The 20,632-nt window shown below is 36.7% G+C and overlaps 1 protein-coding gene across 1 annotated transcript; it reads right to left on the reverse strand.

The window, feature by feature from the left end:
- Nucleotides 1-224: 224 nt before the first annotated feature.
- LOC125359746 (flavin-containing monooxygenase 5-like) lies at nt 225-14,331 on the reverse strand. Its single transcript, XM_048357639.1, is given in 8 exon segments — nt 225-570; nt 3,234-3,324; nt 5,751-6,097; nt 8,282-8,481; nt 10,380-10,522; nt 11,383-11,545; nt 12,016-12,204; nt 14,197-14,331. Coding segments are annotated over 8 exon segments (1,614 nt in total).
- Between the last annotated feature and the right edge of the window lie 6,301 nt (nt 14,332-20,632).

The raw sequence follows: 20,632 nt of genomic DNA on the forward strand, positions 1-20,632 counted from the left end.
ACTTGTGGCATAAATTGGAAATAAGCAAGATATTTTCAAAACTCTTTTGGTATAAAATAATTGGGAATACCCATATTGGAATAATTTTGTTTTCATTTAGATGTATGTGAGCTAGTTAGTCTAATAAGCAGTATCCCTTATACAAAGAATTGATGATGAGGTATGCAGGTCAAATATCAATGTCTTTCTCTTCCCTAGTTCCATAATCCTATGCCAATGTGAGGTTAATGATGCATCATATACAGAGTGACTAACACAGGAATACAGAGGCAAATGACAGCACAGACACTTTTGATCCAAGACAGACTAGAAGAGGCAGACTCAGACTGTTTGAGCACACGTGTTCTCAGGGGCTTGAGGATGCGATCTCTCTGAGTAAGGATGGCTGTGCGGGCTCCCGTCCACTTTCCAGGCCCTTGTAGGCGGAACTGGTATGGAGTACACGGACCATAGAACATCTCTATGGCTAGCTTTGGATCCCAGAAGAGGAGAGAGAGCAGATTAGGTTTGACTCCTATCTCAGAAGCAATTTCATCCATGTAGTCAATATACTGTACTCGATGTACAAGTCTTGGGCTTTCCACAAAGCTGAAATAAGAATGAAAAGATTAGAGGCCCAATGTCTGATTTCAGTTAGTATTGTTCCCTCCCTGAGTTTACAATAGATTGCCTTTTCTCTTTCGTGATTATTTATTGAATTCATTATCTTCCACTTAAAAAAAAGCAACTTAATTTCATAGATGTGTTTTGACCTTTAGAATACTATATAGTTTGTAAACGGAAGACACACCTCTTTGACATCTTTATTCTTCCCAAAGTTCTTAGGAAAGTGACATACATATAGACATTTCTGAATGAATGAGGGGATATATATACATATATATGTGTATATATAAACAAACACAACAGAAGAAGAATGAGCAACCTAGATAAATGAAGGAAGTTAGAAAGGAACATAAAACGAAGGTGAAGAAACAGTAAGAAAGCACTAAGAGAACATAAATTCAGGGAATTAGAAAAAAAAGGAGAATTGACCATCTTGGTTGCTTGGGAGAATAAAAAAATAAAGTTTTGATGGTTTAATAAAAATAGAGAAAACATAACTATCTCACAAAAAAATCTGACAGGGATTTTATATAACCTATAGGAGGGCTTAAAATAATATTGAATTACTACATCTTTATACTATATAGAATTGGAAGAAAACAATAATTTTTAAATGCAATATATTTTTTACATTTGACAGAAGAGTAAAGGAACTCAACCATACCAGTGATGACTGAAACAATAAAAAGTGGTCTGAGAAATATTTCAGAAATAAATGTTTGGCTATAATATTTATGTTAATTATTTATTTAAACTTTTTAATTAATGTGAGATCTTTATCCCCACAAACTCTTCATGTTTTTAGAATATTCAAAAGTTCTAAGTTTCTACTCTATTTTTATGATTAGCATCAACTTGACTGTCCAATATAACAAAATTTAAAAAAAGGATGGATAAAGAAGAAGAAAATTAACACATCAATTTCATACTATAGCTGTAAAAATTATAAATATAATTTTACCAAATGTGTTCGAAAATAATCATGCACAATGAGCATGTAATCTCTATTCCTAGAAATTAAGAAGCATCCAGAAATAGGAGATGGCATAAACTGGTTACTGTGAATATATGTGTGATTTTAGAAAACAAATATTCAATAACCATTTCCTTAAAAAAGGTTGGAACCAAAGGACCCTTTCTCACCTCGGAAGACAATACCATACCTAAAGGTAAACACTGGAGGTGGTTTCATCAAACTGAGGACAAAGGCAAGAATATCTATGGTCTCTATTTTCTATGATCATCCTATGCCTAAGGTGGTAGTAGTACCAGAGGGAAAAAAATCCTTACAGAACCCCAAAAACACAAATGGAAGAGAAATTTGGAATTAGATATTTTCTCTGTTGACACAGAAAAATAAAAAAGCATCAAATAAGTATAAGAGCTCACAAAATGTGAGATGATCACAAAAGAAGTGTAAATAAACCATAAAACTTTTATTTTGGTGGTACATGGATTTGAACTCAGGCTTTCATACTTGCTAGGCAGGTACATTATTGCTTGAGCCACACATCTAGCCCATTTTTTTTTACCCAGACTGTCCTGGAACTATGATCCTTCTGACCTCAGCTTTCCATGTAGTCAAGATGATAGACATGTACCATTACTCATTGCACAATTGTTTGCGGGGGGGGGGGGTGTCTCACAGTCTTTTACCAGAGCTGTTTTCAATCTGTGCTCCTCCAGGCTTCTATCCTCCTGAGTAACTAGGATAATAAGTGTGAGTCACTGGCACTGAACTGCTGCTATAACTTTCTTTTTTTTTTTTTTTTGGCCAGTCCTGGGGCTTGGACTCAGGGCCTGAGCACTGACCCTGGCTTCTTCTTGCTCAAGGCTAGCACTCTGCCACTTGAGCCACAGCGCCACTTCTGGCCATTTTCTGTATATGGGGTGCTGGGGAACCGAACCCAGGGCCTCATGTATACAAGGCAAGCACTTTTGCCACTAGGCCATATCCCCAGCCCTGCTATAACTTTCTTAAGACTAGTAACAACCAGGTAAAAAATACACGGTGAAATCAGTTTACTTTATCATCCAAACTATAAACTAAGAATACATTTAGAGCTATAAGGCCAAATAAATCATAAATGACACTTATCTATCATATCTAGTTCCACAGTCTACATTGTTCATATAGTTATGAAATTATAATAAAATATTTTATCATTTCTTCTAAAGTTCCTATTAGAGAGCTCATGAATATAAATTCATTATAAAATACATATAGTACATGTTGAAAAAATAGAAATAAATGTGCATCTCTTTATGCTAGTCTTTACTTGAGTATATATTTGAAGAGATTTCTTTTTCTTAGATTCTAAGTTTAGCTTTTTTTCTTGGGTAGCTTTTGTGACTTCCATTCTTAGAATGGACGAATGACTCACTCCTGTGTTTCCTGATGTCCTTACTTTACAACCTGCCTGTTACATAGATTGGACAAGCGGTGGCTATTCCACAGCTGAGAATTCTGTTCCTCAGTCAAACATTTTTACTCTCCTGGGTGAACCCTTGTACATGGCTCACCAGGAAATCATTGAACAAAAAGGGATCTTAACAGATCTAGCTGCAAACTGTGTAACAAGAAAAATCAATTATCTCTTTCTGAAATTGTTTAATCTACTTTAAACAAAGATTGCATTTCTTACTCTTTTGCCATTTCCCTTTTCCTTTTGTTGATGTCAGCCATCATGTCACTTTCTGAGGGTAATTTTTTCAGTCCTAAAAACAGAGAAGTTTAAAGATTGTCAGGAGGACTGGGAGAGAGAAGTAAACAAAAAGAGTGAAGTTGGAAAAAAGTAGTTTTAACAAGCAGGTCTTCATGGCCTTTATTATCAAAGCCTTCTATAAAAATGTCAAGGAAGATAATTTCCTTTTTACCAGGCAGAAAGAGGAACCAGCCAGCTTTTCCTTGTTGTTTTTCAGTTTCAATCTACACTCAAAATTCTTGAATACTAAGAATTCCCCGTAGCATGTTTTATTTTGATTGACAAAAATTTTATGGATATTTATGAGGAATAGTGTGAGATTTTATGAGGCAGTAATTAATTCAGGGTGATTATATAACTATCACTGACAGTTATAATTTCTTGAGGGTGAGTACATTCATACGCCTCTCAACTGTTTTAAGAAACAAAATCAATTATTTCATATTCACCCTACTGTGTTTTAGACCATCAGAACTTCATCCTCTGACTTATTTCTCCTATCATCTGACTGTGATTTTTTTTTCTTTTTCCAAGTTCTGGGGCTTGAACTCAGGGCCTGAGCACTGTCCCTGGCTTCTTTTTGCTCAAGGCTAGCACTCTACCACTTGAACCAGAGCATCACTTCTGGCCGTTTAGATATATATCTATATCTATATCTATCTATCTATCTATCTATCTATCTATCTATCTATCTATCTATCTATCTATATGACTCCTGTACATGACGCCCTGGATTCGATTCCTCAGCACCATGTACAGGAGTCAAACACTCTACCACTAGGCCATATTCACAGCCCTATAACTGTGACATTTTACTCACTGGCCAACCTCTCCCCTCCTCTCCCTTAGTCTCATAAATCTCTGACAACACCATTCTATTTTTGACTTCTATGAGATCAAGTATTACTGTTAGAAATAGGGCATGACACTATGTTGGAACTGAACTTTACAACCTGGGGGGGGGGAGGAGATTGAGAGAAAATGAGGAAGAGGGTAACATTTTGATACGAAATATACTCATTACTTTACTTATCTCACTGTAACCCCTCCGCACAACACCTTTACAAAAAAAAAGATAAAAAAGAAATAGGGCATGTTAATTACCCTTGGCAGTATGGAGACCAAGTGGAAAGGAATAAATGGGGAGCTTGTGAGTGCTGGCTGTGTACTTTGAAGGAAAAACAAAGTCTAAATGATGGCTGAGCATGTGGGAGCTCAATTTGCGAAAATTAAGCAAGCTATTCAGTAATGTTATATGAATTTTCCTGTGTACATCATATTAAAAAAACAAGTGCTCAAAGAATTTCTTTTTATAAAAAGGCAATCAGATATTAGGACAGAACTGAAAATAGGATAGGTATGATGAGTGCTTGTTTACTCTCTTGTACAATTACCACCATACTATCTTGTCATCTTTAAGCATTCCTTTGGCATCATTTGTTTGTCTTCATTTGTTGGTCAAACTATAGATTCATGGTTGAAAAATCCATCCAGAAAAATTTGTACATGGTAGAAGAAAGAAACACAAGATCTATGCATGAAAATTAACATGCTATACTAGAGCTATGTTGGAGAGATGTTTTTGAATGAGAATCTATCTTTTTAACTCAAATGACTTCACTGAGGGAATAGACACAGCTTTAGAAAATGAGTGATACAAGAAAAACAGTGTAAGCGACCTTGATATACACCCAAATCTAATTTAGTAAAAAGCACTGCATCTTATAGTTGCCTGATTCACTCAAATGATAATTTTATGTCTCAGAAGGTAGAAGACTTAGTGTCTTTGACATTTTGAACCATCTGGAAAGAACTGTTTTGAGAAGACAAAATTCATCTTCTTATTACTTAGAACATGGGATCTTAGTTACCATTATTTGGGATGAGAGAGAAAGAGCTTCATAATATATGATGAATATGTTGAATTTACTCTGGTTCTCAGAAACTATGAGTCAACTCTGCCAGATTCGATCCTAATTTCTGGTATAATTTGTGAAAGGATTTGGGAAATGAGTCAGGAATATGAGCAAAGTATTTGGAGTTGGACTGGAAGTAAGTAACCATCCTTGTGAAATACATTCATAGGCAGATTCTCCCTGGTTTGTTTTCTTACTTTGATCAATTTCAATTTTGATAAAGTCATACCATAAATTATCTTCCTGCAGAAAAGAACTAAATGAATGGATAACCAATACCAAAATGTAACCTGATTATAATCTCATAGTTTCTAATGTTCACTCCTTAGATGATTTCATTTAAATAGGATTCTCAAAGAGATTAACAACAAAATTCTACGGGGCCTCCAAGGAGTCAATTCTAATGCTCAAGTTTCAGATGACTTGGTAGAATAGAAACAGAAGACTTCTGCATGCCTCAGATGATAACCATCATAAGACATAATTAGAAATCTACTTTGCTCACAGGAAGACCATCACATACCTGCAAATACTCGGACAACCCATCGGCTCTGCAGTTCTGATGTGGGGATGGTAGCTCCCACTGGTTGGAGGAGGCCAATGAAAGCTAGTGTTGGTTTCTCTAGGTGAGTGGGAAAAACAAACTTAAAAAGGGAATGTTGGCTATTTAGGGTTGCTTCATCCTCCAGGAAAGGGAAAGAGAAGGTGTAGCCTGTGGCAAAGACAACAACATCAATGTTCTCTTCTGTGCCGTCCTCAAAGATGGCTGATGACTCAGTAAACTCCTTCACATTTGGTTTCACCAATACTCTTCCAGTAATTATGCGATTCGGTAGGTCATCACTGAGAGTAGACTGATGGCTGAGAAATCTGAATAATAAGGAGTATAATATCAAGAACTAAGTTTGGATTTTCTTTATAAAGCACTGTGGAAGGTAATCATCACAGAGATTACCACAGTAATTTCAGTAATTTTAATATACTTTACTGAAATACCCAGAAAACTGATATTGATGCTAATTAAAAACTTGATTTCAAAGTCAGACCTGGGTCTCAATGTGTCATGCTATTAACCAGGTTAATAATTAACAGTTTCCTAATCTGTGAAACTATAAGAATATCATAGCCAGATCAGATTGTGAGATCATTAATACTGACTGCATTTAGAATATGAGTTTTCTTTACCAGGAATAAAATCCTTCAGTTTCAGCACATGTACTCATCCTTAATTCCTGTAAAGGAATTAATTTTTTCCATTGGTCTACAAAGTGTAACTGCTTGATTTCAATTGTGAATCTTTAGTGGGAAATTTCATGCTCAGTGTCACACAAATCTTTTATAAGCTTACAGTATGGTTTGTGGGAAGCCATATTTTTATTTGTCTCTTGTGAGGAGCCACACACTCAACATTGTAAAATGAGTTATGGACACATTTTGTTTTCTCTGGCAGACACTTTTGAAAACATTTTTTCTTCCTACATTAGTTGAAGCCTTTATTATCTTGTGCCTGTTTTTTTTTTTTTTTCTTTGCTAGTCCTGGGGCTTGAACTCAGGGTCTGGGTCTATCCTTGAGCTTCTTTTGCTCAAGGCTAGCACTCTACCACTTGAGCCACAGTGCCACTTCTGGCTTTTTTTTGTTTATGTGGTACTGAGGAATCGAACCTAGAGTATCACACATGCTAGGCAAGCAGTTTACCTCCAAGCCACATTCCCAGACCTTATGCCTGGGTTTTTAAATACAAGAAGGTCTGTAGAATAAGAAAAGAAGACCAAAAATTGGTAAATAGAGTTAACACCAAGTGTCAGCTAGGGGAAAATGATTAAAAAACATGTAGAGGAAAAGGGTTCCCAACATGGAAGAATGAGAGAAGGGACATGTGGGATGAGAAAACTGGATAAGGCTGAGAACTGGCTGTGGTGTAGTGGGGTTTGAGAGTAAAGGCATGGATTTGTAATTAGGAAGCTAGTCCTGGGATGACATCCAGAAACACTGAAGTTCTCAATGGTGAATACCAACATGGTGGTGCTTGAGGATGGTCAAAGTAGAAATATATATATATATATATCAAAGACAGTACAATTGAGGAGGTCATAACTGGGCTTTCCTCTATAAGTATGAAGTCTTCATACATAATGAATTGTCCTAATTGCACTAGGTTTGATGATATTTATGGAATAAGAGTTTTGAATTGTCGAGGTCCTTCGCCCCCAGTGCTCTCCTGGTCAGCGGGAGAGGCGGGGGCGCGCACCCCAATGGTGCGAGACAAGAGAAGGTAAAGAGTTAGCAAGCTGCCCGCCCCCAATCCTTCCCCCCCCCCCTTTACCAGAGGACTCGGGAGATGTCATGCAGTCTCAGGTTTATTCAGAGAGGAATCACACTTTTAAAGGCCAGAGAGGGGCAGGAAGGGGAGGGGTGTAGCGCACCTAGCTAGGGGCTATGATTGGCAGCCTGAGATGTCCGTCAAGGGTGGGGGCCAAGGGACCTCCCTAGGGGCGGCCTAAATCTATCTCACAACCCACAGGACCGCCTCTGGGTCCACCACCAGCGGCCATCTTGGCTACATGTGGTCCCAAGGCTGAGAGGTGGGGCCAATTAGAGCTACCTTTCCGGTTCTGGACTGGGAAGGTAGGCGGGCCTAACAGCCACGAGGCCCCAGGGCTGGGAAAACAGGCAGCCAGCTTATTGCTTGCCCCACATTGAATTTAGAGAGTGAACAAGAAGTAATTGATTTGTGAAAGTATAAAAGAGGAAGTAGATGGTATAAAGAGGTAACAAAGAGAAAGGATATGAATCTTAAATATGACAAGTATTTAAACTTAAGTTTGCTTCTTCATTTGTATTACAAATATCATTTTCATTAACCTCAGTCACTAAGTATAATGACTAAGAACTGTCAGTTGGAAGGATATAAATTGGATATTCCTAGTGATAATTTCTAGCAAAACTTATAGCGGCACTCTTTATTTCTTATTTTACTTATGTATCCTACACATTTTGTTTACTAATCTCATAGTTGAAGGTATTATTTGCTTCTGTTAAATGTTATATCTTACCTATGTTTAGGTTGTAGCCCATAATTGACATGGTTAAATCTTGCATTTAATTTATTCTCTGTCCACCTGTTGATTAGGAATGTCGGAAAGATCTTCTGGACTATTCTGTTGTAGCGGGTGAAGAGTGTTGCGTCCATGGGATTTCCATTATCCCAAACCCGGTTCCATATCCATGCACCTCGTCTTGTGCTGAGGAAAACCTACAAGAGAGAAATGATTGACCAGTAAGACTGTTTTATTTCCTATCATTCTGACCTAAGCATCCCAGAATATTTTTTAATTGTTCAGATGGGACTACTCTGTCTGCACCCTTGTGTCCTCTCTCATTGTGTAATGAAGTTCTGAAATCCTTTCAATTCACTTTGTTTGTCATAGGCCCATTTCTTTTGTAATGTGTATCTATCTGTGCTATTTCTCTTAAGTCACAGAATTGCAAAAAGTAGTTAATACAAATTGTTGTTTTGGGGGTTACAGATATTGCAGATTCATGACTCTGTCATTAAGAATCTATAATATATGATGATGGAGAAAAATATAAATCCAAAGTCTAAAATAAAAACAAAATATAAAATGGTAAATTCACACTTGTATTTTCAAATACTTACAAATGGATAATTAAGTGTGAAAAGTTTGAAATGCTTTAAAAATATATGTTTAAGAACTGATTTGCTCTACAGTTTTTAGTTATTAAAGTGAAAATAATCCTAGTTACCCAAGAGGCTGAGATCTGAGGATCATGGCTCAAAGCCAGACTGGAAGGAAAGTCCTTGTGTGACTCTTATCTCCAATTAACCACCAAAAAACTGAAAGTGGCATTGTGGCTTGAAGTGTTAGAGCTCTAGCCTTAAGTGAAAGAGCTCAGGGACTGTGCCCAGGCCCTGAGTTTAAGCCCCATGACCAACAAAAAATTTTTAAAAAATGATGCTTTTGGGAAAGTAATCTACCCTTTTAATCTAAATACAAGAACTATCTTATGAGATTCTAATCACAGAAATCGGTATCTTATATCAGTATTCCTATAGAGGCTTCAAAATGGCTGATTGAATATCATTCATACAGAAATTTTTAGGTATTGAAAATCTTCCACGTGGAAAATGAACTGGATATGTTGTGTGAGGGGATGGGAGAGAAAAATCAGGAGAGAGCAACAGAAGGGGAGATATGAATAAAAAAGAATTGTACACATCACTTATTACCTAACTCATGTAACTATAACTCCTCTATATATCAACTCAACAACAAAAAAGAAAAAAAGAAAATTTTGTGTCTCTTGCTCAGAATCCTGAATCAAAACCAAAAATTAAGTTTGAACTGTGAAAAGTGATCCTTCCATGTCTTTTTGCCAGTAAACAACACTCACTGTAGAGAGGAAATAAAGTCTTCTCTTTGTGATCTTAATTTTCACTGTCAATGAGAACTCAGAGAGTTCTGCTCTATTTCTAGATACTTAATAGATCAATGGTGCAGTTTTGCTTATATTTGTGTTTATTGTTCTCTGCTTCAATTTTATTTCCAATACAAACACTTGGTGATTTCTGTAAAATTCTTTTCAGGTTGAAATACCATATTTTTCTAGCATTATGATACCTAGGCATTTCTAAGTTATTTAAGTGCAGTTTGATTGCTTTTTTCTCACTACTCTAATGCTAAACTCTGATGGAGGATACTATTGTTTTAGTTTTCTGTGTTCATTCATTCATATATAACCAGTATCCTATATCCATATAGAATTAAAATGTGCCATTTTCTTGTTGAACTAGCAGTCACAATCCAAATACCACTACTAAAGCAACAATGAAAGTTTAGATGCTGCCAGGTGCTGGTGGCTCATGCCTGTAATCCTAGCTACTCAGTAGGCTGAGATCCAGTGATCCCAACTTGAAGCCAGCCCAGGCTGGAAAGCCCATGAGGAAAGCCAGAAAGGGAGCTGTGTCTCAAGTGGTAATAAGCCTTGAGTACAAAAGCTCAGTAACAGCACCCAGGCCATGAGTTCAAGGCCCAGGACTGGCAAACACACAAATAGATCTAGATCCCATGGCCCATACTCCCCAGATGTGAAGCTTACACCCAAGAACTAAATTGATGTATAATGCCAAACCTGCTCAGCAACACGACTGATCTCCCCAGCCACATCAGCTCCAGAATTCCCAATGCCAATCACAACCACTTTCTTCCCCGCAAAATTATCTGGGTGCTTGTACTCCCAACTGTGGAGATATTTGCCTCTGAACTTCTTGATCCCTGTGAGGAAAGATTCAAAGCCTTTAAATTATAATAAGTAAGTTTAGAAAAAAATTATTTCTGAACTTAAAATTATGTTATTTGAATCTTCTTTCTTGTGGGACAATTGTTGCCAATATTTTAGGATGTGACTGTGCAAGAAAAAAAAATTCAATAGCAATGATAAGCTAGATAACACCAGAATCAAATAATAACGTTCTGTTTTTATTATCTATCTATTGATCAATTTATTTACTTATTTGTCAGTCCTGGAGCTTGGACTAAGGGCCTGAGCACTGTCCCTGGCTTCTTTTTGCTCAATGCTAGCACTCTACCACTTGAAACACAGGGCCACTTCTGGCTTTTTCTATATATGTGATGCTGAGAAATCGAACCCAGGCCTTCATGCATGCTAGACAAGTACTCTACTGCTAAGCCACATTCCCAGCCCCTAAATACCCAATTTTAAATTTTCTCAGTATGGTTACTCATGCTATTGTAAGGTTGTTTTGCTTTCTTTTTTGTTGTCATGGGGCTTGAACTCAGGGCTTGGGCACTCACTCTGAGCTCTTTTGTCCAAGGCTGGTGCTCTACCACTTTGAGCTGTACCACAGTTCCATTCCTGGTTTTCTGGTGGTTAATTGGAGATAAAAGTCTCACAGTCTTTCCTGTCACAGCTGGTTTTTAACAGAGATCTTCAGAACCACTTCCTGCCCAGTATGACTTCTATTGTTAGATATTTCCTAATATTCTAGAAAGTTACCATGTCTTTCCTACCCTCCCTTGTCCACATACACACCTTGGCCCAATGCCTATGATAGTGTAAACACTGATATTCTTACCCTCCAAAGATTTACCTTACATACTCATCAACTCAGTACCTGCAAAATCCTGTAAGGGCAAATGTTTTTCAGTGTAATGGCCACTGCAGATCATGATTCCATCAAAGATATAAGTTTTCTGCTTTCCATCAACTTCTACCACAACATCCCACTGGCCAGAGGATGAAAAATCTGGACGCTTCCTCACACTGCACACCTTTGTCTGGAAACAAGAAACAAAAGATAACCTTAGCTCTAGGCAGTGTTTTAGTCTTCATTCTTTTAATTTGAGAATTCTGTGTTTAGCCAAATTAAGTACATGGTAATTTCTGTACCAATACTTCCTGATTCTTCAGGATTTTTATGTATACCTTACTAAAAACATTATTTCTCAATGACTAAGGTACTTTGAAGAAAGTGTATTAATATTTTCCAAATATTTTCCAAAATCCGTTCTGTATTGCATAAAATTAATTGAAAGTTAGATTTCAGAAACAAACCCTGAGACAATGCTTTTATGCTAGGTAAAAATAAGACAGAAATAATTTTTTACTAATCATAAAAATGCAGAAGACATGGTATTTCTTTTGGAATTGTTGTGGAAAATGCAAATTGAACTCATTACTCAGTTAGGGATGCATAGACTTTGCCTTTACCAATATGCAGGTAATAAGTAGCGTTTTCACTCCTTACCTGGAACTGGATGTGTCCCATAAGTCTGAAGTGACTGACAAACATCCTGAGATACTCCATCATTTTAGAATTATGCATATAGTTAGGAAAATGGTCAGGGGCAGGATAATCGCTGAAGGCTGTCATCTCCTTGGAGGTGTTGCAGGTCAAAGATTTGTATATCCCAGGACTTCCACTTTGAGGTGTTTCCTACAAGAAACACACCATCCCAAGATTCTCAAGATCCAGGAACACAACAAGGATTGCTTTACTGATGAACAGACTTGTGATGCTGGGTTTTTTCTTCACTAAAGAGAAGATGGAGTTGGAGTTGTGGCTCAGTTGGTAGAGTACAAACCAGCAATGTGCAAAAGTGTCAGGAACTAAGCTTAAATCCTGATCTCAGACAAAAAATATCAGTTATGCAACAGAAGGGAAGCATGAAACTGACTTCCTTAAGAGGGGATTTTAGTAGAAATTGTGTTTGTAGTGAAACACCCAAAATGATAGTAACAATTCTCATACAAGAGGAAAAGACTATGAATGCAAAAATGCAATATAAAACAAATCAAAACAGACTAAATTAATACAACCTTAAAGGGAATTGAGAAGAGATATTTCTAAAAGACAAAGTAAGTTCAAACAAAAATAGTTGTGAATAAGAGAAAAGATATCATATATACATGCTATATACATACAATTATATGTACATTTGTATGAATATATGTCATATATAAAATACCTCATATACTTGTAACTATGAGACTTTTTAGAAAAAGAGGGAAGGGAGAGAGAAAAAGAAGATAGAAAATGGCGAACATTATTTAAATACAATGCGTTTCTATATGAATATGGCATAAAGAAACTTACTGAAAGTTATTTCAGTAACAGGACTAGTAGAGTAATATGGGGCTTAATCTGTTTAAAATACAGTATATACTTATGTGAAGTGCCATGATAAAGTCCAATGTGCAATTAATAAACACTAAACCAAGAGTGGAAATTGAATGAGGTTCTGGTGGGGGCGAGCACCAGCAAATAGGAGGATGGTAAAGGGAGAGGGTGAATGAGGGTAAATACAGAGTAATTTATTTACTTGTATAAACATAGAACGACCCTTTGAAATTTTTTAAGAGGGAAGAAAGAGTAAGGAGGGGGGTGATTTTGATTAAGGTACATTGTATGAATGTGTGAACATATCACAATGAAACCCCCTTTTATAAGTAATATGTGACGGTGGGGGGCGGTTCTGGGCAAAAAAACCCCCAAACCTATTATGTGTTTTGTGAGGGAAAAACCATGAAAAATGAGCTACATTAAAATATTAAAGGATAATAACTGACAAAATTAGATAAATGTATAGGATATGTGAGACAAAATAGGTCACTTATTAAAGAATATGTCTTACATTTTTAAGACATTTTAAAGGCTACTTGCACTCTTCAATCTATCTGGGATACTATTCATGATATAAAGTCACTTACTAAATTTATATATGGATGTTTTGTGGCACCCCATTCCTAGTAGGAGCATTTTCCAGGAGCTAATCAATGTCACAAAGCAACATAATGGGTGAGCTTCTGGTATATAGAGGGAAATACCAAAACTAATAATCAGAAGACCTTGAGTCTTTTGACCAAGTCTGCTAGAAACCAAATAACTACACAACTTTCTTAGTTTCCAGCTTCTCATATGCAAACACTGAACTGTTTCCCCAATTATTACATGTAGGGGCATGAGAGAATGAAAGGAAGGTGGCTAATCTTGATTGCCAAACTGATTGGATTGAGAATCACCTAGGAGATTCGCAAACCACACATAAGTGTGTCTCTGGAGAGGATTTGCACGGGGGGTAGATTTGCTGTGAATAGGGGTGGCACTGCCCCATAGAACAGGAGCCTGGAGAAAGGAGAAAGTCTTGTAGCACAAATGCTTTTCCTTTCTCATCCTGGACACCAAAATGTGAGCTGGTTGCTCCACCACACTCTCCCTGCCACAGTAGAGGAGAGGAATTGTTTCTCTCCAGTTTTTTTCCTCCTGTTTTTCTCAGGAAATGGAATGGGGTCCTGTGAATGTTCTTGGAAAATTTCAAGTGTATTTAAATGCAAGATACTACTGTGTTGAAAAGAACATTTAAGACAAAGTTTATCAGAGTTCTGTTTCCATTTCCCTCATAATTCAAGACAATACTTATGAAATTACCTCATATCTCCACAGTCCTCCAATGTCGTTGCTCTTTTCAAAACACGTAGGCTGAAGTCCCTCCTCCAAGCAGGTCTTGATGGCGCCTAATCCACTGACACCAGCACCAATCACTGCAATTTTCTTTACTCCCATGGTCTCTTGAATAAATAAGAGGGTTTTTTTTGTTTTGTTTTTACTTTTGTTTGAGGAAGAACATCAATGTTCATTTCCTCCTCAGTATCTCCTTTCTTTTTAGCACCCTCATCATTTGTTTTGATAGAGACTTGCTTGCTTCTCTTATATATATCATCTTCAATTGGAATGCACACACACAGAGGCAGCCTGTCACATCACATGATATCACAAGGGTGAGGACCACATATTCAAAACATTAACAAAGTTGTATTAATGATCAAATGAAATTTCCTTCATATGATTATTCAACAATACAGTATAACAACTATTTTTAATAACATCTATGGTATATTAGATATTATAAGTATTTGGGATATTATTTGAAGCATATGAGAAGATATGTGTATGTAAAGGACATGTTTTATGTAAAGAATTTGAGCTGCTAAAGATTTTGGCGTTTGCAGGTCACCATTAAACATATTCCTTACAGATAACAATGAAGGAGTTACATATATGTGTGTATATGTGTCATATGTATATATACATATACATATGTTACACCTAAACACACACAAGTATGTATATGTGTAACATATAAGTTAGATATTTGGTCATTTTGTTAGAATCACTGAAGAGTTACACCATTTAATCAAGACAAAATAATTTCTGACTCAAATCCTTTAAAAAAATCATGCATGTCTCAGATTTTTACATTCTACTAAAATTTGATCAAAATATTTATCTATATAATAAAAATAACTATAATATGGCTTGCTTATTCAGGTTTGCCAGAAGTATGCGTAGGAAATACTATATCAGGTTTTACTTCAATATAAAACAAGAAGTGATCTCTGTGAGACACTACTTGATTTCTAGCCTATTAGCTCAGGTACAAATATGCTTTACCACAGTCCAGAAATGGAAAAAGAACAGAAACACTGAACTATAATCTGCCCTGAGTCTTCATTAAGTAAATAGATGAAATATCTTAGGGCTTGTGCTTTAATAGAGGCTAATAATTATACAACTTTCTGAGTTTCAGCCTGCTCATATGCAACAATTGCAACTAGTTTCCCAATTATTCCATTGTGGGGTGTTGGGGAAATGAAAGTTCGAAAGCTAATCTCGATTGCCAAACAATTGATTAGATTGAGAACTATCTAGGAGATTCAGAAAGAGCTCACTGCTTTCTTATATCAGAGCTCAGATCATTACCTGGCTTTCAAGGATACTGGTCAATTTGATTTGCCCCCAATCTTCGCTCTTCTCTGATCTATACCTTCTTGCGTGTCAGCAATGGTTATGTTCTCATTTCAGTATCTTTTGCTTGGTTCTTGTACCTTTATCACCATCCTATTCCCCCTTTCATTTTAACATTCCCAGCATTTGTTTGTTTTTTCATTTCTTTATTGTTAAAGTGATGTACAGAGGGGTTAGAGTTTCATACATAAGGCAGTGAGTACATTTCTTATCCAACTTGTTACCTCTTCCCTCATTGTCACCCCGCCTCCCCCTCCCCATACTTCCCCATACCTCCCCATGAGATGAACAGTTGGTTTATACCATGGTTTTGTAAGTATTGCTGTTGCATTGGTTTGTCTTTTTATCCTTTTTCTCTTGATTTTGGTATTCTCCTTCCCTTCCCAAGTTCCAATACATGTATACACAATATCCAGGGTACTAAAATTAGTTACAGTGATATCAGGGGTATAATCATGGGAAAGAAAGACAAAAGAAAAAGAGCATAATTTCACATGGTATGTTGAAAATAACAACAACAATAGCAATGCTCTTGTTTTGTCATGTCTTTGAAAATCTTGAATTGGAACATACACTCCATCTATCATGTCAGATGAGTGTGACTTTTCCCCCATATATACATAACTGTACCTATTCATCAAGACTAAGTTCTGTTAAATGAAAGAAATGTTGATGCTCTTATTTTACTCCTTCTTTGAATTTTATGAGCACACACACACACGTGTGTGTGTGTGTGTGTGTGTGTGTGTGTGTGTGCCAGTCCTGGGGCTTGAACTCAGGGTCTGAGCACTGTCCCTGGCTTCTTTTTGCTCAAGGCCAGCACTCTACCACTTGAGCCACAGCGCCACCTCTGGCTTTTTCTATATATGTGGTGCTGCGGAATTGAACCCTGGGCTTCATGTATACGAGGCAAGCTCTCTACCACTAGGCCATATTCCCAGCCCATGAGCATATATTAATTATACAAAATAATGAGTTTCATTGTAACATATTTATACATACATATAACATACTTTGTTCAAACTGAACCCATTCTCCTCCTCCTCCTCCTCCTCCTCCTCCTCCTCCTCCTCCTCCTCCTCCTCCTCCTTCTTCTCCTCTCTCTCTCTCTCTCTCTCTCTCTCTCTCTCTCTCTCTCTCTCTCTCTCTCTCTCTCTCTTATCCTGGGGCTTGGACTCAGGGCCCAGGCTTCTTTTTGCTCAAGGCTAGCACTCTTACCTCTTGAGCCACAGTGCCACTTCTTGCCTTTTCTGTTTATGTGGTGCTGAGGAATCGAACCCAGGGCTTCACGCATGCTAGGCAAGTACTCTAGGGCTAAGCCACTGTCCCAGCAAACAATTGCCCATCTACTTGCCTTTTTTTCTCCCTAGATTCCATGAATCAGAAAAACATGTGTCTTCTTTTTTCTGATTCTGCATTTGGCTAGTTCACTTAACATGATAATCTGATAATCTCCAGTTCCATCGATTTTCTTGCAAATGACATGATTTATTTCTTCTTCATGATTGAATAACCCACTATTGTGTATACCTACAACATTTACTTATTCATTTGTTCATTAACAGGCATTTAAGCTGATTCCATAACTTAGCTACTGTGAAGTCTTGATCATTTTCAAGTTTATCAACCTTGGCTTCTATACCTATAATTGCCAATATATGATTTAAAACATCACTGTAGTTTTCTACTATTTTGGTACTTTGCATTATTTTAGAAGCTTCAAATTCTTCCTTCAACCAGAGGGTGAAGTTATGAGGATGGGGACATCACCAGTCTCTGTGACACTTTGTCATATGCCAAAGGACAGCAGAGGGATTCAGCAATGGGAAAGAGGTATGGCCTTTTTAAGGTCAAGCCTTGATAATCTCAATCTCCTGCTTTCCTCCCATTTAGGGACATTTGGAGCATTACTTATTGTTGTTCACTCTGATTTACATCTCATATGGGATGAGGAATTGCCTGGGTTAGAGTCTGGTGGGTTAGACTCTTGCCTACTGAGAGGCATGAAGCAATTTTGGACTCTGCCCCTTTCACTAAAGCTCACTAAAGCTTCTGGTTTTCAAGGGTCTGGAATGTTCTGAGGTCATTTATGAATCTCACATGATGGAATCTCTGAAGAATTTATTTTGGGGGGAGGGAGTTTCCAAAAGTTGGATTTGAGCATGAAGATGAAGAATTCTACTCAGGTTGTAAAGCCTACAATTCTCCAAGCCAGTTTGAATGGAAAACCTTTTACTTTGGGAAATAAAGCTAGCACTCCATTTTAGTGCTCATTTTTCTTCAATGCCCATTCCTCATTTGATTAGAACCAGTAAGAGAGGAATACGTTGCTAGACCCTCTATGCCCACAATATTTATATACTTGCTTCTCTTTCTATTTATGTATATGGATTTGTTTGTTTCTGAATGGAGTTCATAATTCATTTAATATTTAAGTAAAAAGGGGCTTAAGTTGTCTTAAATTAGATAACCATTTAACACCTCTAACATCACCTGGTCACATTCAGCCATTAAAGTATGATTTATTAAAATAGGTCCAGGAATCTTCTTTTATGCCAATCTCAAAATAAATTTATTCTTGCTACTTTAAAAAATCATATTAAACCAAGATTAGAAAGATAAATATTTATTTTGTTGGCAATAATTTTATAGTGTACATACTTTGGGTTTTCATTTTATGAATAGATGTATATATAGAGAGAGAAAAATTTTTTAAGGTACTACATAATATTTCACATTTTTTATCTAAAATTTTTGTAAATATATCTCAATATACAAGATGACTCTCAGGAAATAGTAAAGCTATTGTTGGATTTTAATGTTGGCAGAAGTTTTCATTATATAATTTCCTATTGCACAATTTAGATGTTTCTTGATTGCCACTTCTGCCAAAAATGCTTATTTTTCAAAAGTTTTATCTGACTGCTGAAGTTCTATTACTTCATTTTCTTTTGTACAAGTAGATATACTTCAGTTATTCCTAGGTTATAAGAACATAAGCATCTTTCTTGGTAGGGTGCCTGGAACATTGTACTTGCTCAGTATGTGGTAGTTCGCATTTTAATAAGCACTTCGAAATTTCCATTGTGTATAAAATTATAATGAAAATCTAACTATTGGGAAGAAAGGCAGAATCTATTAAATTTCTGTGCAATTTTTAAGGGGCTCCCTGCCTGGTTTTATGTAGTCTTCTCATTTCATTTCCCCCAGTTTCTAACTTTTATTGGTCCTCAATTTTATGTCTATATGAAAGTTTGATTTTAGATATATATTAAACAATTATAAAGTAATGTTTCTAGCCATAGAGGCAGTATACTATGAGAAATAAAACTTAAATTTATCAGAAATATAGAGTTCACTGAGGGGACAAAGTGTAGAAATAGGCATGGCACATTAGAAAGCACAAGTGTTAAAAATATAATTGATACATTTCCTGAATACAAGATTGATATTCACTCAATGTATGTCTTGGTATAGGACAAGTTATTTAGGATTGAGAAATCCTGTCAATTCTGGGATAAATTGTTGCTGTTGCAAACGAATGTTGGAAACCAGTGCGCTGGGTTTTTAGCAAAAGAGATGGAAGAAAATAGAAAATAGACACAGCAGAGGATCACAAAAGCCCAACAATAGCTATACCCTTATGATCACATAAGATGATGTTAAGTGAAATGAACTCCATTTTATGGAAATGATTGTTATATCACAGTTGTAACTACTTTCAACATCTCATGTGTATCTGTAGCTTCTACTATTGATGATGTTCTTGTATCACCTTCTTGTGATTGTATCTACACTATCTCTGTAATCTTATCTGAGTATATTGGAAACCATGTATACTGGTATTAGAACTAGGAAATTGAAAGGGAATACTAAATTGAGAGACACAGGGTGGAGAAACAACTACAAAAGCAATACTTGCAAAACTGTTTGGTGTAAGTGAACTGAACACCTCAGGGGGGGAAAGGGTAAGAGGGAGGGGGGTATGAGGGACAAGGTAACAAACAGTATAAGAAATGTATCCATTGCCTAATGTATGAAACTGTAACCTCTCTGTACATCAGTTTTATAATAAAAACTTTAAAAAAAAGAATTCGCAAAGTAATATGGATTTTCCTTAATGGTTACACTACTCATTGTGTATGACTTGAAAATTTTACCTAGAAAACATGTTGCAATTTTGTTTAAATTTGTTTTCTGTAAAAATATAAATAAACATACAATTTCATAAAAAAAAGAAAATAGAAAATCGAATGGATCTGCCTTGCTAACCACAATTTTCTAGGGTCTTAGGGAGGGTGGGGTGTCCAACTCACAATCCTTGTAGATGAGGATGGTCCTGTTCCTGGATTCCAGTGATTCACAGCTGTGCTGTTGATTCTTCTGACCAGGATTCTTTAGGTTGGGGGCTTTTGTGCCAAGTGACTGTGTGGTAGAAGACACAGACACAGTATACTCTCCTTGCTGGCTAGTCGTGTGGTTTGCCCCCAGGTGTCCTCTCAATCTCCAGAGGAATCTTGCACTGTCAGTGTCTTCTTACTCTTAATTCTCTTTTATACTTACCTAGTGTTCCCCCCCCGCCCCCCGCCCCCCCTACATATTTACATTGGCTTCTGGGAGGACCCAACCACTCTTCCTGGAATGTATGATCACTGCAGATAGAGGCAGACTGTTTCTACATAACTGCTGTCAAACACTTTGTAAGAGACTTGTCTCTACTTGTTTCCTTTGTGCCTCTCAGGCACAGGAGAAGTCCTCTTTGGAAATCTCATTAAGCATCTATGTCCACAAAGCACTGCTCACGTTTCCAAAGTGATGTGTTCCTTACCTCTTATATGAGTTAGCATTCTCAATAGGCTGTCAATAGATGTGTGTGTGTGTATATATATATATATATATATATATATATATATATATATATATACAAATATATGAGAGGTGATTGATTAGAGAAACTGACTCACATGATTATGGAGGCTAAGAAGTCCCATAGTAGATTATCTGAGACCCTGTGAAGCTAGTTGTGAGCCCCTCCAGGTATGGTGGCTTCAGAACAAGA

This window comes from Perognathus longimembris, chromosome 11 (genome assembly GCF_023159225.1).
Source record: "Perognathus longimembris pacificus isolate PPM17 chromosome 11, ASM2315922v1, whole genome shotgun sequence".
Taxonomy (NCBI): domain Eukaryota; kingdom Metazoa; phylum Chordata; class Mammalia; order Rodentia; family Heteromyidae; genus Perognathus; species Perognathus longimembris.